Raw genomic sequence first — 19,473 nt, 5'->3', positions numbered from 1 at the left:
ACCAGAAACTTTTTTTTTTAGGCTTAGGCGAATCAGTCTTCAACTTCAAATAATTCACTTAAATGAGGCCACCACTCCTTGCCTAAGACCCCCAAATCTCACTCAACTAACTTAAGTAAAAGTGAAGGAGCTTCAGAGAAGTAGTCAAGTAAAATATAGACACATAAAAAAATCAACCACTAGTAATCAGAGCAGCCCGCCGGTCCGTAGTCGTGCTAGGCTAAAGCTAGTGGCGGCGGGGCGTCAACAGTTGCAGGAAGTAGCTGCAGCATCACCTCAGGTGCTAATGACCGTATGAAAGTGTTAATATGAACTACTTGTAAGTCTAGCACAGGCTCACGTGTCTGTGTGTGGCTTTAGCATGACCTAGCACCGGGTGCTAAAATTACAGGATAGGAAAGTGATGCAGGTGTCATGGGGATTTCCAACTCTTTCTATCTACAGCCGGGGAGTGGAATTAAATACGATGCGAGAACATTTGAGAAGGCCCTTCCCACAAAGAAAGGAAGAAAAAAAAACGGTTACTGTCTCAATAGATGGTATAATAAATATTGTTTGATCTATCGTATTATATTTTTCATAAGGAGAACTAGAGGTGGCAAAAGTCGGAGTATTTTGTCACCTCTGCTTTTAATAAGCTCTCTCCTAAAGTAGTACAGATATTGAAGAAAAAAAGTAGAGATGATTAAAAAAACAAAAACATTGTTCTTGTGGGAAATAATCATTTAGTTAAAACTATGACAGCTTGCTTGCTCTCCCCTCTTCATGAATCATCTCAATTATAGGTGTGAATGATAGTCCATATGTACACTTTGATTGGCTGATGATCAGATTAGCGAAACTAGATGGACGGATATTCCATCAAACACATGAAAAAGTAATCAACATATAAAGTTCTTACCATTTAATAATGACACATTAGTTATTAAGAAGCCTTTGCATGTATCCCCAACTCAATGTAGTTTAAATACATTTTGTTCCTCTAGCAAAAAAAATAAAATAAAAATCACATTTCAGCTTTCCGAGTCCATGACAAATGTCTCAAAGTTTGGCTGGAGCTCCGACACCAGCGCCTCCACGAAGTCCTCTATGGTGGGCCGCCTTTGAAGCATACCTGTGACACAAAAACATACAAAGAGTTTTAATACATGATTTGTTTTTACATTGAATCACTACGCCGTAGATCGTACAATAAAATACATTCTGGAAAACAAGGCGGGTGGTGGATGCCTTTCATACGTGGGCCTTCGCTCACTATTTCAATTTTCAATCTGTCGTCTTTTCTTGCTCATTGGCTTCTCATAAAGTAAATAAAGTAGGTATGAACCCCTCCCCATGATGGAAAAATGCTGACATCTCCTGACGCCTTCTAGCTGGCTCTGTTTATGGAATCGGAAAGTTGATTGGTTCAGATTTGTAAAAAACAACAACACACATTTCAATTGGGTCTATTTGGTATCGTCCAGCAAACCTGATTTAAAGATTCTGGGAAGTTTCCATTGATATGGCAAACAAGAAGAAGCTGACATCTGATTGTACAAAAAAAACACAAATGCCAGGAAGCTGCGTAGCCAAGACATGCAATGAAATGAAGAAAAGAATGCTGGAAATAGTGTTAAGGTTTTTTTTTTTCTTTAGAGCTCAGTATTGTTCATTCGGTAATTTTACAGATTTGACATGTCATCATCATTGCTCTCTCTCTTTTTATTTTTATTTTGTATGTGGGTGAGTATGTGCATGTGCGTGTGTATGTGTGTACGTGTGTGTGTGTGCGTGCGTGTGAGTGTGTACTCATTAGTTCACCTAAAACCTATTAAAAATCCCATATAAATAGTGTTTAGTTTTAAATACAGGTCAGTGCTTTTGGCTTTGAAGGCCCTCCGTGCACATCACTGCTGGAAAGGAGAAAGAAAAAAAAAACTGGGCCAACTTCACCAATTGCCCAGTCCAGTCGCCACTTACTTTTTTTTACTCATGAGAATTCAAGGATTTATATCTTGTTTTTGAAACCTTATAAAATAGATGCGTACCAATAGTCTAAAGTGTGCGATGGCCGCTGATATGCTTTCTTCCAAAACAAAAAGTCCATAGCAAACAAGTGAACTCAAAACACGTGATCACGAGACAGTTGACTGTTATTACACTACAGAGTAAACACGAGTACGGTGTGTGTTTTGTACATTTGTAGGTGAGCTCATGCGTGGAAGACTCAACCCCCCCCACACCCCCCCCCCACCCTTTGCTGGCTTTGCACTTCAGTAGGACGCTCGCTTTGAAGTCGCTTCGTTTCCCCCCCTGTGGACCTGCCAATGTAAATAGACGCGCTAACCGCACCGACTCCCTGACTGGGTTTCCTGCATGGGTCGCACACACACCCACATCTGCGCAGGCGCGCATGACTGGAGATGCAAAAAGGTTCACACGGTGAACACACACACACACACACATGTACATACACAGGAGTGTGTGACAGAAGCTGAAACTGGTTAAGGCGCGCAACGGCGAGAGACACTGGTCTACTCTTACGGGGCAGACCACGCCACCCTGCCCTCTGGCTACAAGATGATACACAACGTCGGGGTCCCTGAACCACCATGACCACATGAGCCCAGCTCCCAGGGGAACATCCGCCCTCCCCCAAGGCAGCCACATGAAAAGCATCAATTCCCCTATCAATTGCCACAAATGACCTCCTTTGAAAAGGAAGAAGGGCTTTTATTCCAACTGGTGATTTCCAGCCATCCATTTTCTTTAGTCTTTGTACTCATTAGACACGGTAAACCCTGGTCTGGTCATCAGCCAATTGCAGCGCACATACACTTCGGGAAAAAAATTATTGGCTTTTGGGTGAAATTTCAGAATGAACTTAAAATACACAATACCCTTAAAGGGCATTTTAAGTACATGTACAACTGTTCGAGAACCAAACTGCAAAATTGGCAACCGGTGTTTGATCCATGAATCAACCAATACATTTCCAAGGATGGTCCCCCTTCTATGACTTTCTGAAACTCACGTCAAAACGCGAGCACCATTCACAAAAGTGAAAACACTGCACATTTTTAAATAAGCATCGTACCTTCCTAAAATAATGGCCTTTCCAGAAAACACTTAACTGATATTATTAGTCATTTCATGTCAGGGGTCGAATTGAAGGATCTGATAACTAAGGATGTAGCCGATTTTAGCATAGGTAGCTAGCATCCTGAGATGTTTAACCCTGGAGAACCCACGGGGTCAAATTTGGCCCCCTATAAATTCTGCTACTCAAATAACAAATACTTTTTTTTTTTTTTTACAAATTTAACTTCATAAGTCCAGAGTGCCACTTCTGACCCCTGCATGGGGCCATTTAGTGGATGAATATTGCACTTACATGAGCCAGAGTGGTGGTGACAAGATGGCTGGCAACATGCTGTTTTGTTGAGCTGGAAATCAATGCAAACAAAACCATCTTCTCAGCAAACCATCAAATGGTAAAATTGTGTTTTTTTTTTGTTAATCTATTTCATATCATGTTGCAGAATGCCTAGGAGTATGTTTTATATATAGATTTTGATAAATTAGCAACTCTGAGCTAGTTAAAAAAAAAACAAGGGTTAAAATTGAAAAAACATATATTTTGGTGTTCAGTGAACTTGTAGCAGTCATTTAATGTATAATTCATAATTTTCCAAAGAAGAAAAGGGTTCTTGAGTTCTCCAGGGTTAAGGCACAAAAATATTTTTGGTCAAATTATGAATTAGGTCATTATTTTTAAGAGACCTTGTAAAACTAACGAGTGACACCGAGTAGGGAAAATGGCTAACTTGATCAAATGTTGACATTTTCACTGATAGGTGTACATTTGTTTGTGTTTAGGCCAGCGGAGAAGGCCTTGCAGACTTGTGACCACCCACCACTACTGTATAAGTTAATTGTGAGGTCAATTTCATTAAATCACATTACACCGATTTTAAGATGAGCATTAAAAAAAAAAGTCTAATCCAGCAGCTCTTGGACTGGATCTCAGCCTAGGCATTCAATAAACAAGCTCCTTGGAGAGAAACCTTTCTCAGCCCAGATCCCTGGGAGAGTTTGGAATAGAATGCCAAGATAACCTCAGAGCCATAACAACACTCAGCGGGATCTGATTGGATTGTTGAGGGGAAAACAAGGGGGTGTGGAAGACAAGAGACAAAACAAGAGAACAATCCGCTCAATGTAAGGGTGAAGGGTTGAGCAACATGGAGCCTAAAAATTGACCACACACAAGCTCTCTCAAACCTATGCATGCACGACAAATATTTTGAACTGTCACAGAGCTGCAAATGTCAAAATTCCTTATCACCGCTGAGCAAAGCTAAAGGAGAACCTCATGAGCTAGCTCCTGCTCAATGCGAGCAGAGGATGTTTTAAACGCTGAAGCTCCGTTTCAGTTTTACGAGCACGCGCACTGGATGTCTTGTTTATTTACTTAAAAGGGTGGTGGGAGATGGGTATCGAGTCCAGTGACGACCTATGTGGCCGCTTAACAGCTCGGAGCCCGTCATAATGAGCGCTCTGGGGACAAAACAAAAAAAAAAAAGCTGAAGATCCACTTGGAAACGGCTTGCAAATATCTTAGATACTGCCAAAACAGTTTGGCCACTGGGAGGAAACTTTCTGAGGAGCTTCATTCGCCAGTAAACATGAATAAAAGTGAGTGCGGACCACCGCCAAGGCAAATTTATTTTGTATTTTTTAACCCTGGAGAACCCAAGAACCCTTTTCTTCTTTGGAAAATTATGAATTATACATTAAATGATTGCTATAAGTTCACTGAACACCAAAATATACAGTATGTTTTTTCAATTTTAACCCTTTTTTTGAACTAGCTCAGAGTTGCTAATTTATCCCCCCCCCCCCCAAAAAAAAAGAAAAAAAAAATATATATAACATACTCCTAGGCATTCTGCAACATGATATGAAATAGATTAACAAAAAAAACACAATTTTAGCATCTGATGGTTTGCTGAGAAGATGGTTTTGTTTGGATTGATTTCCAGCTCAACAAAACAGCATGTTGCCAGCCATCTTGTCACCACCACTCTGGCTCATGTAAGTGCAATATTCATCCACTAGATGGCCCCATGCAGGGGTCAGAAGTGGCACTCTGGACTTTTGAAGTTTCATTTGTAAATTAAAAAAAAAAAAAAAAAGTCTGTTATTTGAGTAGCAGAATTTATAGGGGCCATATTTGACCCCGTGGGTTGTCCAGGGTTTAGTGTAGAGCCGACTGCAGTATTTGTTTGTGGCTCTGACCACAATGTGCCAAGTAGTAGATTCTGCAATCAGCAGCATGCAGTCAGATAAGAACGAGCAATAAGTCAGGGCACCGTAGTATCATAATTACCTCTTGCCTTTGCGGTTGGTAGAGGTAATAAATTTGTGTGTCACAACAACACAAATAAACAAGGCTTTTTATTTTACCCGTTACTGCTGGACATTATGAAAACTGTATCCAGCCAATCCGAATGCTTCACTGAACCTGGCTATGGATCCCAGTCCTCTGGGCTTGGCAGTGTTTCTGCTCTTTCATAACTTTAATTGGCCTCGCAGCTTGGAGAGGAAACCGTATGCCTTCATACATTTAAAATGTGTGCAAACCTCAGCGTGCAGTAACTTGAGTTGCGGCCTCAATGCCTCTGCAGCTTTACGTACGGCACTATGAACAAAATGGAGATGGCAAAGCAGCGGAACAAAGTTGGATGAAGCACATTTGTGGCTGCTTCAAATAGCTGTTTGAGTTGCCTGCCTGTGACTATTTGAGGCAAGACATTACACCTCTGGCCAACCTGCAGGCAAATGATGGGCTCACAGACGCCGTAATTACACCTTTGAAGTTTGATACCATTTCTTAAAACCACACTTAGGAGGCCCGCAAAGTGAAGCAAGACATCGGTTAATGGTGCACACAGCCAGGAGGCTTCCTTAGCTGACTAAGCACCTCCAACACACCCTGTCCATCAGACTATTGAGGAAGGGTTCTAATAGAGGCAGTAAAACAACCTCTTATTTTAATCACCAGGAGCCACAAAAACCTTTTAACATGATTAGGTAACATTAATTATTGCTACTAATTATCTTCACAGCACAAAAACACAATTGTGTGTATATCCTTTTACTCATTAGATCAAGTTTCAGAACTCACTGGTCAAGGCTATGGGATTTTTTTGAGGCCATAAAGGCAGACTCAGTAGCCACAAAAAAAAAAAAGTCAGTTCAGCCGCTCGATCACCTCTTTTCTTCCTCTTCACCCCCTCCCACTCTTTCTCCATGCTTCTCTGCAGGTTTGAATTTCAATACTGTCTCTTGTAGAAAACAGCCAACAGCATACAGCACATGGAACTGTGTAGCCCCGGTGAGGCATTGATGGGCCGGTCCTATTCCATGGTATGCCCTCTCTGCCGCCTTGCTGAAGAGAAAGCTACACACCTCAATTTACAAGGACCTTTGTTTGAAAGATTATATGGATCTGGATTGTGTATCCTTCTTCCAAGTCTCCAGTGACCTTCGTTTTTGTCTCAAAGAGTTACTTTGTCACTATCCCATAGAAAACGCTTTACACTGGAAATGAACCTTAGCATTACTGTAGCGTGAACAACAAAATATTTACATACAAAATATGACAAACGAAGGCGACGATTATGGTGCACAGAATGAAAGTCAGACGCAAATGAATTGATGCTGCCAATACCTCCCTACAGACATTGAACTACTAAGAAAGATAACCACAGGGTTTGATAAGAGCTCCCTGAAAGACAGAAAAATGCAGCTCAAAGGCAGTGCAAATAACAAGAATCGGATCAGGAGTGGGCTGCCTTTTCAGAGGCAAAGGGTGGTCTGGTTGCAGCTAGAAGTGGGGCACAATATTGGAGGAGGGAGGAGGAAACCCTTGTGGAAAAGATTTAAAGTAAAACTCCCAATCATCTGCTGATGTTTCTGTTCTTAACTCCCTACTCTCCTTGGCATGTCTTGTCCTGACACGCCACAGCCAGAGGACATTAGGAACAAGCCATTCACACTGACATGGGGGGAAAACAACAGTAACTGTAAATGCTGTAATATGTATGCCCAACAAGTAGATGGCAATGGCTATTTATACAGAAAATAAATAAATAATAATAATAATAATAAAAAAGGTTTACTTTTCCAGGTCATGGACTAAATTGTTTGCTGACCTTTGTTTACATATAAGTTACTTCCTTACTATAAAGTTGAAGGATAAAATCATGCAATCAAACAAATTGTGGAAATTGGGTGTGGTTGTTCTTAGTGCTACTCAACTTCTTGAACGTCCAACAGAGACACGCCAAAATGCTGCAGGGTGTTTGTCACAATATAGCTGCAAAATTCCCACACAAGCAAAAAAAAAAAAAAAAAAATCTTCATTAAAAGTTAACCGCGTTGCACTGGAATTACCAGCTGTGATTAGTAAGAGGTTGTCACAGTGGTGACTGAAGACTTAAGTGGCATTTATCATCACCAATTGTGAACTGACAACACCTGTAAACTAACATTGCAAAGTGTGCAAAACTACAAAATACAGAGCACAGCATGCCAAAACATACCCGCAGCATCTGTAAATGTCTCAAGTGCGGCCTAAACTGATAAACACACACAATACCTACAGAATCTTACATCAGAATGATTTAATTTAACTCCCATTAAAAAAAACTGTTTTCCTCACTACTATATCAACTTTCATAACAAAAACATAGTAATAATAGGCCAAACGAAATTGGCATAGACTATTCATTATAAATGTATGGTACGCTCTCAGTGCATTGGTTTTAGTCAAATGTTTTGTCTTGTAATCAGTCAGTTGGCCTATTGAAAGGGTAGTAGTCACCTTTCAGTGACACAGTGTGTGCCACACTAAACATGGACCAAAGGAAGCAAAGAACAGGGTTTTCTCAGGAGATTGGAAAGAAAACGATAGACAAGCACGTTAAAGGTAAAGGCTATAAGACCATCTCAAAGTATTTTGAAGTTTGAAGACACCTGTAAGGCTAATCAGAAGACCAAGATGTCTTGGCAGGGGGTGGGCAACTCATTTTGCAAAGGGGCCACACGTGAAACTGGAATGCTTGCTGAGGAGGGCCAAGCCGACATGTTACATGTTCATTTAATGTCATTGGGGAGGTGGTCACATCTGAGACGGAGTGTTTTACCTTCCACCATCAACATGGGCTCCTTGGCTCCTCCGTGAGTTAGCATCTCTCGACGGTAACGCTCGCCCATGTCCCTGACAGACACGTGAGAGAGGTGATGAGGCTTTAGTCTTCACTGAAGTGGCGTTTTGATGCAAAAACCCGTCATCTCACCTGTTTAAAGGATCCTGAAGGAAACACTGCTTCCACACCATGGAGGCCACAGCTCGGGACATGAGGTAAGAATAGTATTTGGCTCCATAACCAATGAGATGGCTAAATCTCAGCTGCCATGCCTGTGAATAATAGACATAACATATACAGTATATATATACATATTTTTTTTTTACTATAAAAACACAACCATTGGTTACAAATTGCCAAATACATCAATGTAAGTTATCACGATGTGGTGGCTCTCGCTAACAGGCAGAATTAAGTAACCAGATTTAGGTTAAAATATTCTATATAAGTAGACCATGTTTCTATAAATTTTGATATTTGGTTTTTATTTGAGGCAGATATTTTTTTCCATTAAAATGTGATTTATGAGGAGGTTAGACCATTGGTCGATATTCAGAGTTTGTTTATTTTTCCAGTTAACAAGAATTGTTTTTTTTGCGATAGTAAGGGCTACAAGTGTAGATTGAAATTGTTTATGTGGTAAGTCAGTTGTTGTTAGGTCACCTAGCAAACACAAGTTTGGAGATAAAGGTATCCTACAGTCCAAGATAGCGGAAAGTTTTTCTAAGACTTTAGTCCAGAAATACATAACCGGAATGCATAAAAATAAGTGTCTGTAGTGTTTTGTAAACACTGGAGACAAATGTCGGAGTCTGAGAGTCCCATTTTGTTCATCATATATTGAGTAATGTATGTTCTGTGAATAATTTTATATTGGATAAGTTGTAAATTTGTGTGTTTTGTCATTTTAAATACGTTTTCACAAACTTGAATCCAAAAGTAAGATTCCGGAGCTATAGACAAGTCTGTCTCCCATTTCGAGATGGGTAAAGACATTTTATCAGTATATGAAAGTAACTTATATATTTTTGATATATATATATATATATATATATATATATATATATATATATATATATATATATATATATATATATATATAACATCTAAGTAAAAGGACATTTTGATGGGATGCAAAACAAATGCGTGAGAAGCATCACTGACGAGACATAAACCACTCAGTCTGTGATTGAGTCAAAGTGTAGATGTCATTCTCATCTCTTAGAGCTGTTTCCACTGTCTTTATTGCCGTCATTATATTGTTCACTTTTCTTCCAACGAAACTCTGACAAACTATCAAAACACAAGGAAGGGGCTCCCATTTCAAAGGACAAAACATGGAAATTCCAAAACAGTAAAAGGGTTCCTCTCATCTGTCCTGTGTGCAGTTGCCTCGGGGTTCTTCTCCTCAAACTTCTTATGGTCTCGACTAACTGTTGGAACTACTGGGGAATTTATACAATGATAACGTGGCTTTAATGCTGTGTGTCCTTGCGCACCCAAGCAAAGAATCACATATTAGCATAAACTCTTGCCTGCTGCTGTTTATATACAAATATCATCCTCAACTGAAATGCTGACCATGTGGTCCGTGTTACTCACAGCTGATCTTCCCTTTCCTCACACAGCCAGCAACCGATAGCGCCACTCTGTAAGCTACACACATGCTGGCCAGAATGTTTAGAATCTGTCTCCCTATAACCCATTAGCCACTCTAATGTTTACTTGCCTGAGGTTACCATTCCTGCGTACAGCTACGATGATGGGTGGATTTAAGTTTCAGTTTAAGTGTAGGTTGAGTCATGTGTGTGATTAGAGGTTCCAAAATCTGCTTTCAATTTCCCAGCTAGTCAATCACAGGTACATGGATACCATGGTGATATAATCGCTGTATTGTGAAATGATTGGTATCCTTGATAACACATTATGACAGTATTCTTTCTATAATGTACAGCAAATCCCATCACTAGTCAAAACGTATTTATAGAATAAAGGATTAAGTTGCGAGTCATTTATTGAGTGTCTTTTCCACTTTGACTACGTTCCTCCTGGTCTCTCTCCTCCAAGTTTTTAGAATACATCAAAGCGGCTTATATTATAGCCCAACTACGTAGATAGAGGCCCACCATTTTGGCCAGCTACAAACCACACTGTTCCCATCCTTGAGAGAGTGAGGCTCCACAATTGCGCTGTGCAACTCGAAATGGGAAAACAATCCTGCTGCGGTTGGCTGAGGTGAACGTCTGCTAGACCTATCAGTGCAAGTTGAAAAGGGAAACATATCACTATATTAAAAACACTACATGTGGAGATAACATCTGAAAAAGAAGTGAGGCACGACCTGAAGCGTGGGTGAAGAAATACTGACCAGACACTGAAATAAATACAGGCATAGAGCAGCAACGTAATCTCTTTTCATAGATGCACGTAATTATAGCCCAGAGCAAACGCACAATGAAGGCCATTCCCTGTCTCCAATACGAACTTTGTTTTTGATTCTCTTCTCCCTTCTGGCCTCTTCTCCTAGCCCACAGCTGTAAATGTGGGAGGAAATGCTGAGCTCTTTTTTTTTTCCATTAAAGAAACAAGAAGCGTTTCAAATATTTCCTCAAGGGAGAGCTCATTCAAAAAAGACCTGCTTTGTGGTTTTACCGGATCTTCAAAAAAACGGCTATGGCTTTAATCTTTTGAACTGTGCTGGGATCAAATAAGAAGACATCAAAAGGCCGCACTATGACTCCTCAATATAGCTTGTTGCGTGACAGTGCAGCGCAAATACACTAATTTGACAAAAGTATTGGGTCATTTGGCCAATTACACCTACATGAAGTCTCTTTGATAATTTTTTTCTATGGAATTGTCCAGGACATCTAGAATTTACACCAAATACCTTATTGAGAGATTGAAACGTACTGTATTGGGTGTGTAAGGCAAACCGTAGAACTTCTGCTGCATCTCTTGCAGAATTTCAGTGGTGGAATGATTTTGGGGTTTACCGTGGTAAATCTGGTCCAGTGCAGCATAGAAAATCTGCCCAGGGACAACAAAAACGTCATTGATTAAACATGATTAACATTAAAACAAGAAATAATGCTGAATTATGAAGTACAGCATATTGATTGTCTGTTAACAATCCCACAGTGCATTGTGCAGCAGATGAAGCTGCAGAAAAATGAGACGTTATAAAGATATTCACTGCCAGTTTGTAACGTGGCTTCGCCTGGGTTTGTGTGTTTGGTAGTACCTGCAGCTGGGTGTCTGCGGCACCGCACACCTTCTTGGACTCACACAGTCGAGTCACCATACTCTCAGGCAGAGGCTGACAAGACATTGAAACACAGTTCATCCTCTATTGAAAGCATACCGTAAGTCTACATATATATTTCTTAAAACTTTTGAGATCTTGTTCCTCGTGCATACGTTTCAAGTGTACCTGTCCAGTTTCATAATGACGTGCAAACTGGCTGACGACTCGATAGTCGGCGGCAAAGTACTCCATGAGGATGGAGGGCACTTCTGCGAAATCTGTTGCACATCTAGTTCCTGGAGGATCAGAAATAAGAGTTGTGGGAAAAGGTCCAAAACGGCATTCATAACATAATACAAGTGCAGAGCTGTATCCAAAATGGTGCCTTTACAAAGTGATCAGTTTTGCTTGCTGCTCTCAAGAGACCAATATTAGGATCATGTAGTGTGCACATCTGCAAAGTTTAACACCCATGGACTTACCTACTTGTGGAGTTTTTTGTAAATATATATTTTATTTTTTCAATATTTTTTTTAACTCTATTTTATCATCAACATTTTTTTACGATTTTTTTATTAGTTAAAAAAAAACGTTTTCTTCTTCCTTCCAATACATTTCAATGGGCATCAATTACACAGTTTTTTTTGCTACTCAGGGATCGGTCCGGTCCCCATCACTGTACACTGTAATCAACACTAACAATTGAAAAAAAAATTCTTAATCAATACCTCTGTCAGTCAAAACTTTTAAAATTAGAAATCCTTCCTCCAAATTTTAGATCCTGTTGGATTGTGCAGGGTTTTCTAATGCTGCGGCCGCACATAATTAACCTTGCTCTGCAAGCTGAATTCTCGCGGTATTTGTGATTTTACAAACTCCGGAGAATACATCTTGTACCGAGCCCGTTGATTTCTACCGATCAGTTCGGACCAATCCCAGAGCGAGTGTGTTTGGGGGCGGGATATGCAACTATGAACAAAACCAGGAAGCGCCGACACTGTGGGAAACAAACTAATCTAACATGTACGAATGGACGCTGCAATTAATTCTGCTCTTGCAGAATTATTCACCATTTCCGTGTTGAACAGCAGCGCTTTGTGCATTTTCAACTGGTAAAGATGTTCATGCCTCCCACCCCCCCAAAAAAAAGAGACCGAAGACATTTTCATCTGTTGCCGTGATTGGTCAAAACAAACGTGAACAAGATGCCACATCGTCCAATCAGATCGAACTGTTGTACAGAATGTCCCACCTTTCCAAAGCAAATCACCGTGGAGAAGTCCCAGATTGATATTGTGGAGAACTCTCGTAAGTGAATCACAATTATCAATGTGGCTATTGCCAGGTTAGCGCATAATGTAAAAGCTTTAAAATAAGGCTTTAACGTTACACCTGCTGAGCTCACCTGTAACATGCTGGTAACGAGTGCGACCCAGCATTGAATGCATGGCATGACCCATTTCGTGGAAAAGGTTCTCCATCATCCCTGGGGATAGCAGAGTGGGGGCACTTCTGGTAGGGTGGGGCAGGCTCAGCATCAGAACTACGACAGGCAGCTGGTACTGACCCGTTTCCTGGCACCAGCGACCACCCCGTATTGTGAAGTGACAATCCTATGTGGGGGAGGAAGTATACGGGCAACCATGCTTATTGTTTTGTTATCTTTTTTGACAAAAGATGATTCGATTGTAGCAATTTGGATTCTGGGATGAGAGATGATCTTGATTCCACAAAATGCAAAACTAAATTCCTCCAACAAAAGTGAAAGTGCTTGTCAATTGGTTAGTTACCTATTTTCTATAGATAAGATATTAAGACGACCAATTGCATTCTGGAGTGGATGCAAGGGTTCCATTGTGTTTTAGTGTGATGGAGGTAATGCCAGTACGGTCAAGAAGTTAGAAGAAACATACTCACCCACATACAAAATAAAAAGAAAAAGAGAGAGAGCAATGATGATGACATGTCAAATCGGTAAAATTACCGAATGAACAATACTGAGCTCTCCAGAAAAAAAAGAAGAAGAAGAAAAAAAAAGTAGAAGAAACAAAAAAGACTGTGTGTATGCTCACTTGATGAGGTTTGTCTTGCCGGTGGAAAAAGTCACAGTAGATATATCCAAGCAACCCTTCTGTTTCATGAACCACAGCCTGGAAACGCGCACAAACACGTGACAATTTTAAACTTGCAGTTTATTCAAACATCAGGCAACAACATGCCATTAGCACACAAGACAACAGCATACCAATTTGCGCACGTCGTCGCTCCACACCTCTCCAGCGCTGGGGTGTTCAGACATGAGGGAGACACCGTAGAGCCGAGAGAAGAGAATGTTCAAACCCTCCATGCAGGCCCCCAGAGAGAAGTAGGGGCTGTAAAGGCTGGGTTCGATGTTGTACCTGAACAAGAAATTCATATACAGTATGAACAGAATTTTGTGTGTGTTTTTGAAAATGGTCAGGTTTAAAACATTAGTAATGGATGAAAATAAGTAACAAAATCAACAAAAGGCAGCTCTTGAAGAAACCTTTCAAGTGGAACCTGGACTTTCTTTCTCCTTCCAAATAGTCAGTCCAAAACCACACAGGAGATGACCATATTTCCCACCGTTAAAGAATGACACTGACAATACTCAAACTACACCCAGACTACACATAAAGAATTGTCAATACTACAGTAATTAAATTTTATTTAGACTCCGTCTGATGTAATATTGCTGGTGAGAGCCGGAAGAAAGCACAGGCTAGTAAAATCAGAGGACTGTTAAAAAAAAAATTAAAAAAAAGAAAAGATGGGAAACAGATCTTAAAATACAAACAGGGCTGGATAAAATGAAATTAAAATTCCCAAGGTTCTCGCCTACATCCATTAGCATCCCCTGCTTGAGAAATGGAGTGAATTACATTTGACATGACAACTGACATGACAATGTTTCCTAACCTTTCAGCACGCAAGACTCCACTAAGGAAGGGGTGATCCCACGGCATGAGCTCCTGTGTCAAAACATCATGCGAGTTATTTTAGATGACAAACATTTGAACATGGAATAAAATTGCAACGCAAACAGAATGTCACCCACTGAATGCCGAGGGTTGAGTTTTTTCTTCATGTCACTCATCATCTGAAAGTCCTTTGCTGTTCTGTGACATTTGGAGGAAAAGTCCAAATTAGTGATGTAAATGACACCGTTTTTAACGTTCTAGTTGTGGTTTGCAGTGATGCGGAAGTGCAGAGCGCCATCGTGACAGCGGTTTCTGTAACAAAGATGTCTGTCTGATAGCTTCAAAGTAAATGACACATTATTGTCTTTGTCAAGTCAAGAACGTTTAAGTACTCTTGTTTAGTGTTTGCGCTGATCATCAATTGTCTGTTGAGAATTTGTCAACAAGTGGACAAAACTCATCAATTACAGTTAAACAAAGAAACTATACACATACAATGGACCCCCGACCACTTGCGGCTCGGTACTCGTGGATTTACCTATTCACAGATTTAAAAAAAAAATTAAAAAAATGTAAAAAATTATTTAGGGGGTGGCGAGAGCTAGTCACTTTTTTGTGGAAAATGCTTATTGGTGGTTTATCAGAATTTTTTCCCCCAAGATTTCTGGGGGTTGCAAAAAAAAAAAATCTTTCAATGCACATAATAATGGGTGCCAATTATATACGGATTTTCGCTAGTCATGAATCTCTATTCCCTATGAATAGTGGGGGTCCACTGTACATTACATAATAAATAATGATAAATTATATGAATATTAATCTCAAACTGTACCTGTCTGACAGCTTGTCTGTTAACAGCTGAAGAAACCTCATCACTGTTTCTGAGATATGCAAAAATAAAAGAGGCACACAAAAACAATCACAATCATAGCTGTGCAGCGTGTAAGTGTAAAGACAGTTGCAAAGAATTACACATAACAGGGCCGCAGACTCTTTTTAAAAAAAAATTTTTTTACTAGCACAGTGGCCTGATATTTTAGGGGTGCATGTAGAAAATGTAGGGGCACACACGAATCGTAAATTGACTTGCAAAGTAAACATCACATTTCCAATCATTTTCACTATCCAGCAGTACTAATAAATGGCTGCAAGTGTGGAGCAAAAGTTTGTAACAATTTAGGGCAGGGGTGGGCAAACTTGGTCCTCGAGGGCCGGAGTCCTGCAGGTTTTTGTTGGATGTTTCCCTTCTCCAACACAGCTGATTCGTATGATCAGCTCATCAGCAAGGTCTGCATAAGGCTGATGACGATCCTTGTGTTGGAAGAAGGAAACCTCCAAAACCTTGAGGACAGAGTTTGCCCACCCCTGATTTAGGGGCAGTCTGGAACCCTGCTTAATCTTTTCACGGGAAGGTTATTTCTATGCTCTCCTCATTTAAAATTTAGACTCTTCTTGCAGGCACAAACTAATTATCTTAAATCCTACTAACTGTATTGAGATATAACTGAACCTGGAGTTGCTGCCATCGTTCCCTTCAAGGCTCTGTGACCATAGGATTCGTATCCCACCAGTGTGGCCAGCTTGTATCTACATCTCAGGAGTTCCTCCAGACACTCCATCAGATCTGCGTTTGGATACAGGTAAATCCTGTAGGCGATTTCTCGTACCTACAAATGTGCAATAATGACAAGAGACATTCTTAAGACAAGTCTCAACACAAATAAATTACTTTCTCATTGGAAATACTGGATATTCAATTTTAGAGCTGCATTATTTTGCATGAATGGTTCTGAACACAATAAATTCCAAAGTATTTTATGATTGCTTGTCCATTGTTCATGAAGGCTCTCCTTGAATGAGTTATGAAGCAAAGGCGCCACCTACTGAGCAATGAAAGTAACGTTCTGCTCTTGATGCTATTGTTATGGTCACTCACCAAATCATCCGGAGAGTCAGCATGTAAACCACCAACTTCCACAAAACTTCCTGTGCTGGCAAATTGCAAGTGGAGATGTTCGGGAATGGCAGATCTTGCGATCCTGTTGGACATGTGAGAGCCAACCAGGAATTCATTGTTCAAATCCAAGAGCTTTACATGGAGAGCAACTGCCTCTTTTCTCTGTAATGCGAAGGTAAAACAAAAGATGAACGTCTGTCATTTCTGTCTAGTGACAGACTGGATGACATCTCCACATGCAACAAGCCTCTCACCAGTTTCTCATCGAGATGAATTCCGCTGATTTCAAAGTCAAACATGAATAACTCTGCAACTCTCCTGCAAAGACAGGGATACAAGATTTTTTTTTTAACTATGTAAATTACATTGGGGCAGGCACATTCTAAGAATAGAGAACAAATGTATCAATCATAAAGAATACAACCTTAGTAGAGTGGAAGTTGCTGTTCCAAGGACACATTTTTGCCATCAAAAAACTTTTAACTGACATGAAATGTTTTAAGCCAAAATTAAACATTCCAAAAGAATAAGTGAAACAAGACCAGAGTTCAAAGGGCAAATGACGGTGCACCTTGTATCTGGGTCCAGCTGAGCCACAAGGTCCGGCCTGTCCAGCAAATTCTTCAAACTCTTGCATAACTCTACATTGGTGTTCAACCTGAAACATAATTAGAAATATTTCATAGTCATCTCACTGACTAGTGTTGATGGTATGAAATTGTGTGTTACTCTTTTACTTCTCCACGACTGTGCCAATCTCAATGCAGGTCTTTTCTGCAGCCTCACGGTACACTGGATCGGGATGTGCCACTTTGACAAAATCCGCCTGGAAATAGAGGGACAGATTCACCTCACTTTTTATACTGTACACAACAGTTCAGTATTTTTTCATTATGAATTTCCCTTGTGGATGAACAACGTATGTTTCTATCAATCTATTTTGTTGGCTTCTTTAGTTCACAGCACGTCCTAGCTGACGTATGCAACACTAGCAACATTGATTTGAACAAAGAGGAGCTAGTTTAAAGTCTGTGTTGCCAATTTAAAGTTTCTAACCCCTTCAGTGTGTTAAAAAAAAAAACTAAACTAGAAACTTTAATTTCTATCTACCGTACTGAAAATGGCCAAAGACGTGGTGCCAATTATATGTTACAAGAGCAGTAATTTCTTGAATTTTTGGAAACTTTTGACCCGAGTTATGTGTTTTCAAGAAACAAACATTTAACAGAGGTCTCCTTGCATCACTGTTACATCTCTACATGACAAAAGACCCTGAGAGCTGGAGGGATCAATGAGTTAGTCTTCGACAAAAAACCAAATGAGTCATGCCGTTTGAAAGCTCATTTTATGATTTTTAATTGTGGGACATTTTTTTCACATCATTTTAAAACATTTCCATCATTTCTGTTACCTTAGTGATGAAGAAAAAAACTGTAAATGCATGCTAAAAGCTTGTTTGGTATTAAAAGTAATGAAGCAAATCCCATAAAGGGAAAAACACTACAAAAAAACTAAACACGTTTCTTCTTCTTTTTTTTTAATTAAGCGAATGAGGGGAAAAAATGACTGAAATCTGATTTTGCTCCAAAAGGTTATACCACTCGTGCCTGCCTAGAGGATACTTGGTGCTGAACTTACCAGGTCTGCCACTTTACAAAGACCATCAGAGAGCTGGTCAAAAGCTGTGACTGTCTCGACCCCTGGAGCAGAAGTACATGCTTTTTCAACCAGCAGCTGAGTGTTCTTTAGAGCTGTTTTTGTGGCCACCTGGAATCCAGCAGGGGAACTCAGCTCTGGTATGCCAAACAAACCCTACAATGACACATCGCAAGCATATAGATATGTTTCAAGCACTTGAACATGATCATATTAAAAGTGTAACTAATTTCTTCTTTTGTAAGTCAAAAATATTTCTAAACTCACAGCCAGTTCATGTTATCTCATTCTGAACTAGAAATGATAATTCATGTTTGTCACCATATCTGGACTATTGCAATCTTCTCTTGCACCTGTACACATTACACATTCTAGTAAGATAGATTTTTAAGATTTGTATTATTATAATTATTTATTTGATTGGTGTGTTTGTTGGTGTACTATAAAATGTTGCGATTCTATATTTTATATGCAACATTTTAAATATGTGAAGCCTCTTTGTGAAAGGTGTTCACTTAATTTGCAACACAAATAAGTGCACGGTTCCCTAACGTGAACCATTACGAATAAAATAGAACCAAATGCGGATAGACAAAACAGACTGCACAGTGCACACATTGGTCTCTCTCAATAGGAAGGTAGCACAGAAATGCCCAATACAGTACTTTACTCACCACATTTTTCTCAAACACTTTCAGTCTCTTGTGGGGTTTGGCATTGAAAGCTGCCCCAACAGGTGACCATGTTGTGACATTCTTGCGAAAAGACGTCCACAACCTTCTATGTTTCACACAGTAAAGCAAACTTTTACTCGCCGACATTTTTGTCTACCCTGATGATGAACTGATGTCCGTTACTGATGCTTCTTGTGCCGACTGAGACTGACAGAGGACATGCTAACCCTAGGCTCGTTGCTAGCTTGAGCTAAAAAAAAGTCAGGCGAATTCAGCGAAATCATGTGACGTAAGCATTATACCAAATAATCAATACACACTAAAATGTTGTAGTTAGCAGTAGAAAAGGCAGCTTTTGTCACATGTCACACTTTCCGATAATTTGCTGGAGGACACAACAAGCAGACGACATACAGGTCTCCTGCTGTCGTTTTGCACCACGAGTTACAGCACGAATTTTCACGGGGAAAAACAAACAAACAAAAAACTACTAACACAAATATATTAAAATAGACGAATTAATATAAGATGTGTTGTGAACTGTAATGTTCATTCCAGTTAACGAAACATGATATATTTCATGCTCATAGTAACTAAATGTGTCGAAAGTGTGTCAAGAGAAAACACGATGTCGTCAAACCTATGCGACGATTGCTGTTTCCTTTTTTTTTTTTTTTGTAAACGTAAATAAGCCTTTAAAAAGGATCCCTGAAATGTACGGTAAAATAGCTGCTGTTTCAATTTGAAATTTTACAACATAAATTGTATAATTGATGCCAAGACTACATATTTAGGAGTC

At 39.8% G+C, this 19,473-nt stretch overlaps 1 protein-coding gene across 1 annotated transcript; it reads right to left on the bottom strand.

The window, feature by feature from the left end:
- Window positions 1-889: 889 nt before the first annotated feature.
- LOC144052280 (mitochondrial intermediate peptidase-like) lies at window positions 890-19,292 on the bottom strand. Its single transcript, XM_077566209.1, has 19 exons — window positions 18,675-19,292; window positions 17,983-18,156; window positions 17,082-17,170; window positions 16,916-17,002; window positions 16,599-16,662; window positions 16,324-16,506; window positions 15,898-16,054; window positions 15,220-15,268; window positions 14,525-14,585; window positions 14,386-14,438; window positions 13,691-13,844; window positions 13,518-13,595; window positions 12,851-13,058; window positions 11,632-11,741; window positions 11,443-11,517; window positions 11,112-11,228; window positions 8,349-8,470; window positions 8,196-8,269; window positions 890-1,114 (listed from the first exon to the last, which is right to left on the bottom strand). The coding sequence occupies exons 1-19, from the start codon at window positions 18,819-18,821 to the stop codon at window positions 1,014-1,016; spliced, it is 2,103 nt and encodes a 700-aa protein (XP_077422335.1). The 5' UTR covers window positions 18,822-19,292; the 3' UTR covers window positions 890-1,013.
- Between the last annotated feature and the right edge of the window lie 181 nt (window positions 19,293-19,473).

The sequence above is a fragment of the Vanacampus margaritifer genome, chromosome 5 (genome assembly GCF_051991255.1).
Source record: "Vanacampus margaritifer isolate UIUO_Vmar chromosome 5, RoL_Vmar_1.0, whole genome shotgun sequence".
NCBI classification, from domain to species: Eukaryota; Metazoa; Chordata; class Actinopteri; order Syngnathiformes; family Syngnathidae; genus Vanacampus; species Vanacampus margaritifer.
The sequence above is the reverse complement of the archived record's forward strand: the minus strand, read 5'-3'. Positions and strand labels throughout refer to the sequence as shown.

Excerpts from the sequence above, each read along its gene's own strand:
- LOC144052280 (XM_077566209.1), bottom strand. The coding sequence starts at position 18,821 with ATGTCGGCGAGTAAAAGTTTGCTTTACTGTGTGAAACATAGAAGGTTG. Across the intron at positions 17,171-17,982 it reads TTTGTAAAGTGGCAGACCTG|GCGGATTTTGTCAAAGTGGC; the intron begins GTAAGTTCAGCA and ends CTCTATTTCCAG. Across the intron at positions 13,059-13,517 it reads GGCAAGACAAACCTCATCAA|GATTGTCACTTCACAATACG; the intron begins GTGAGCATACAC and ends TCCCCCACATAG.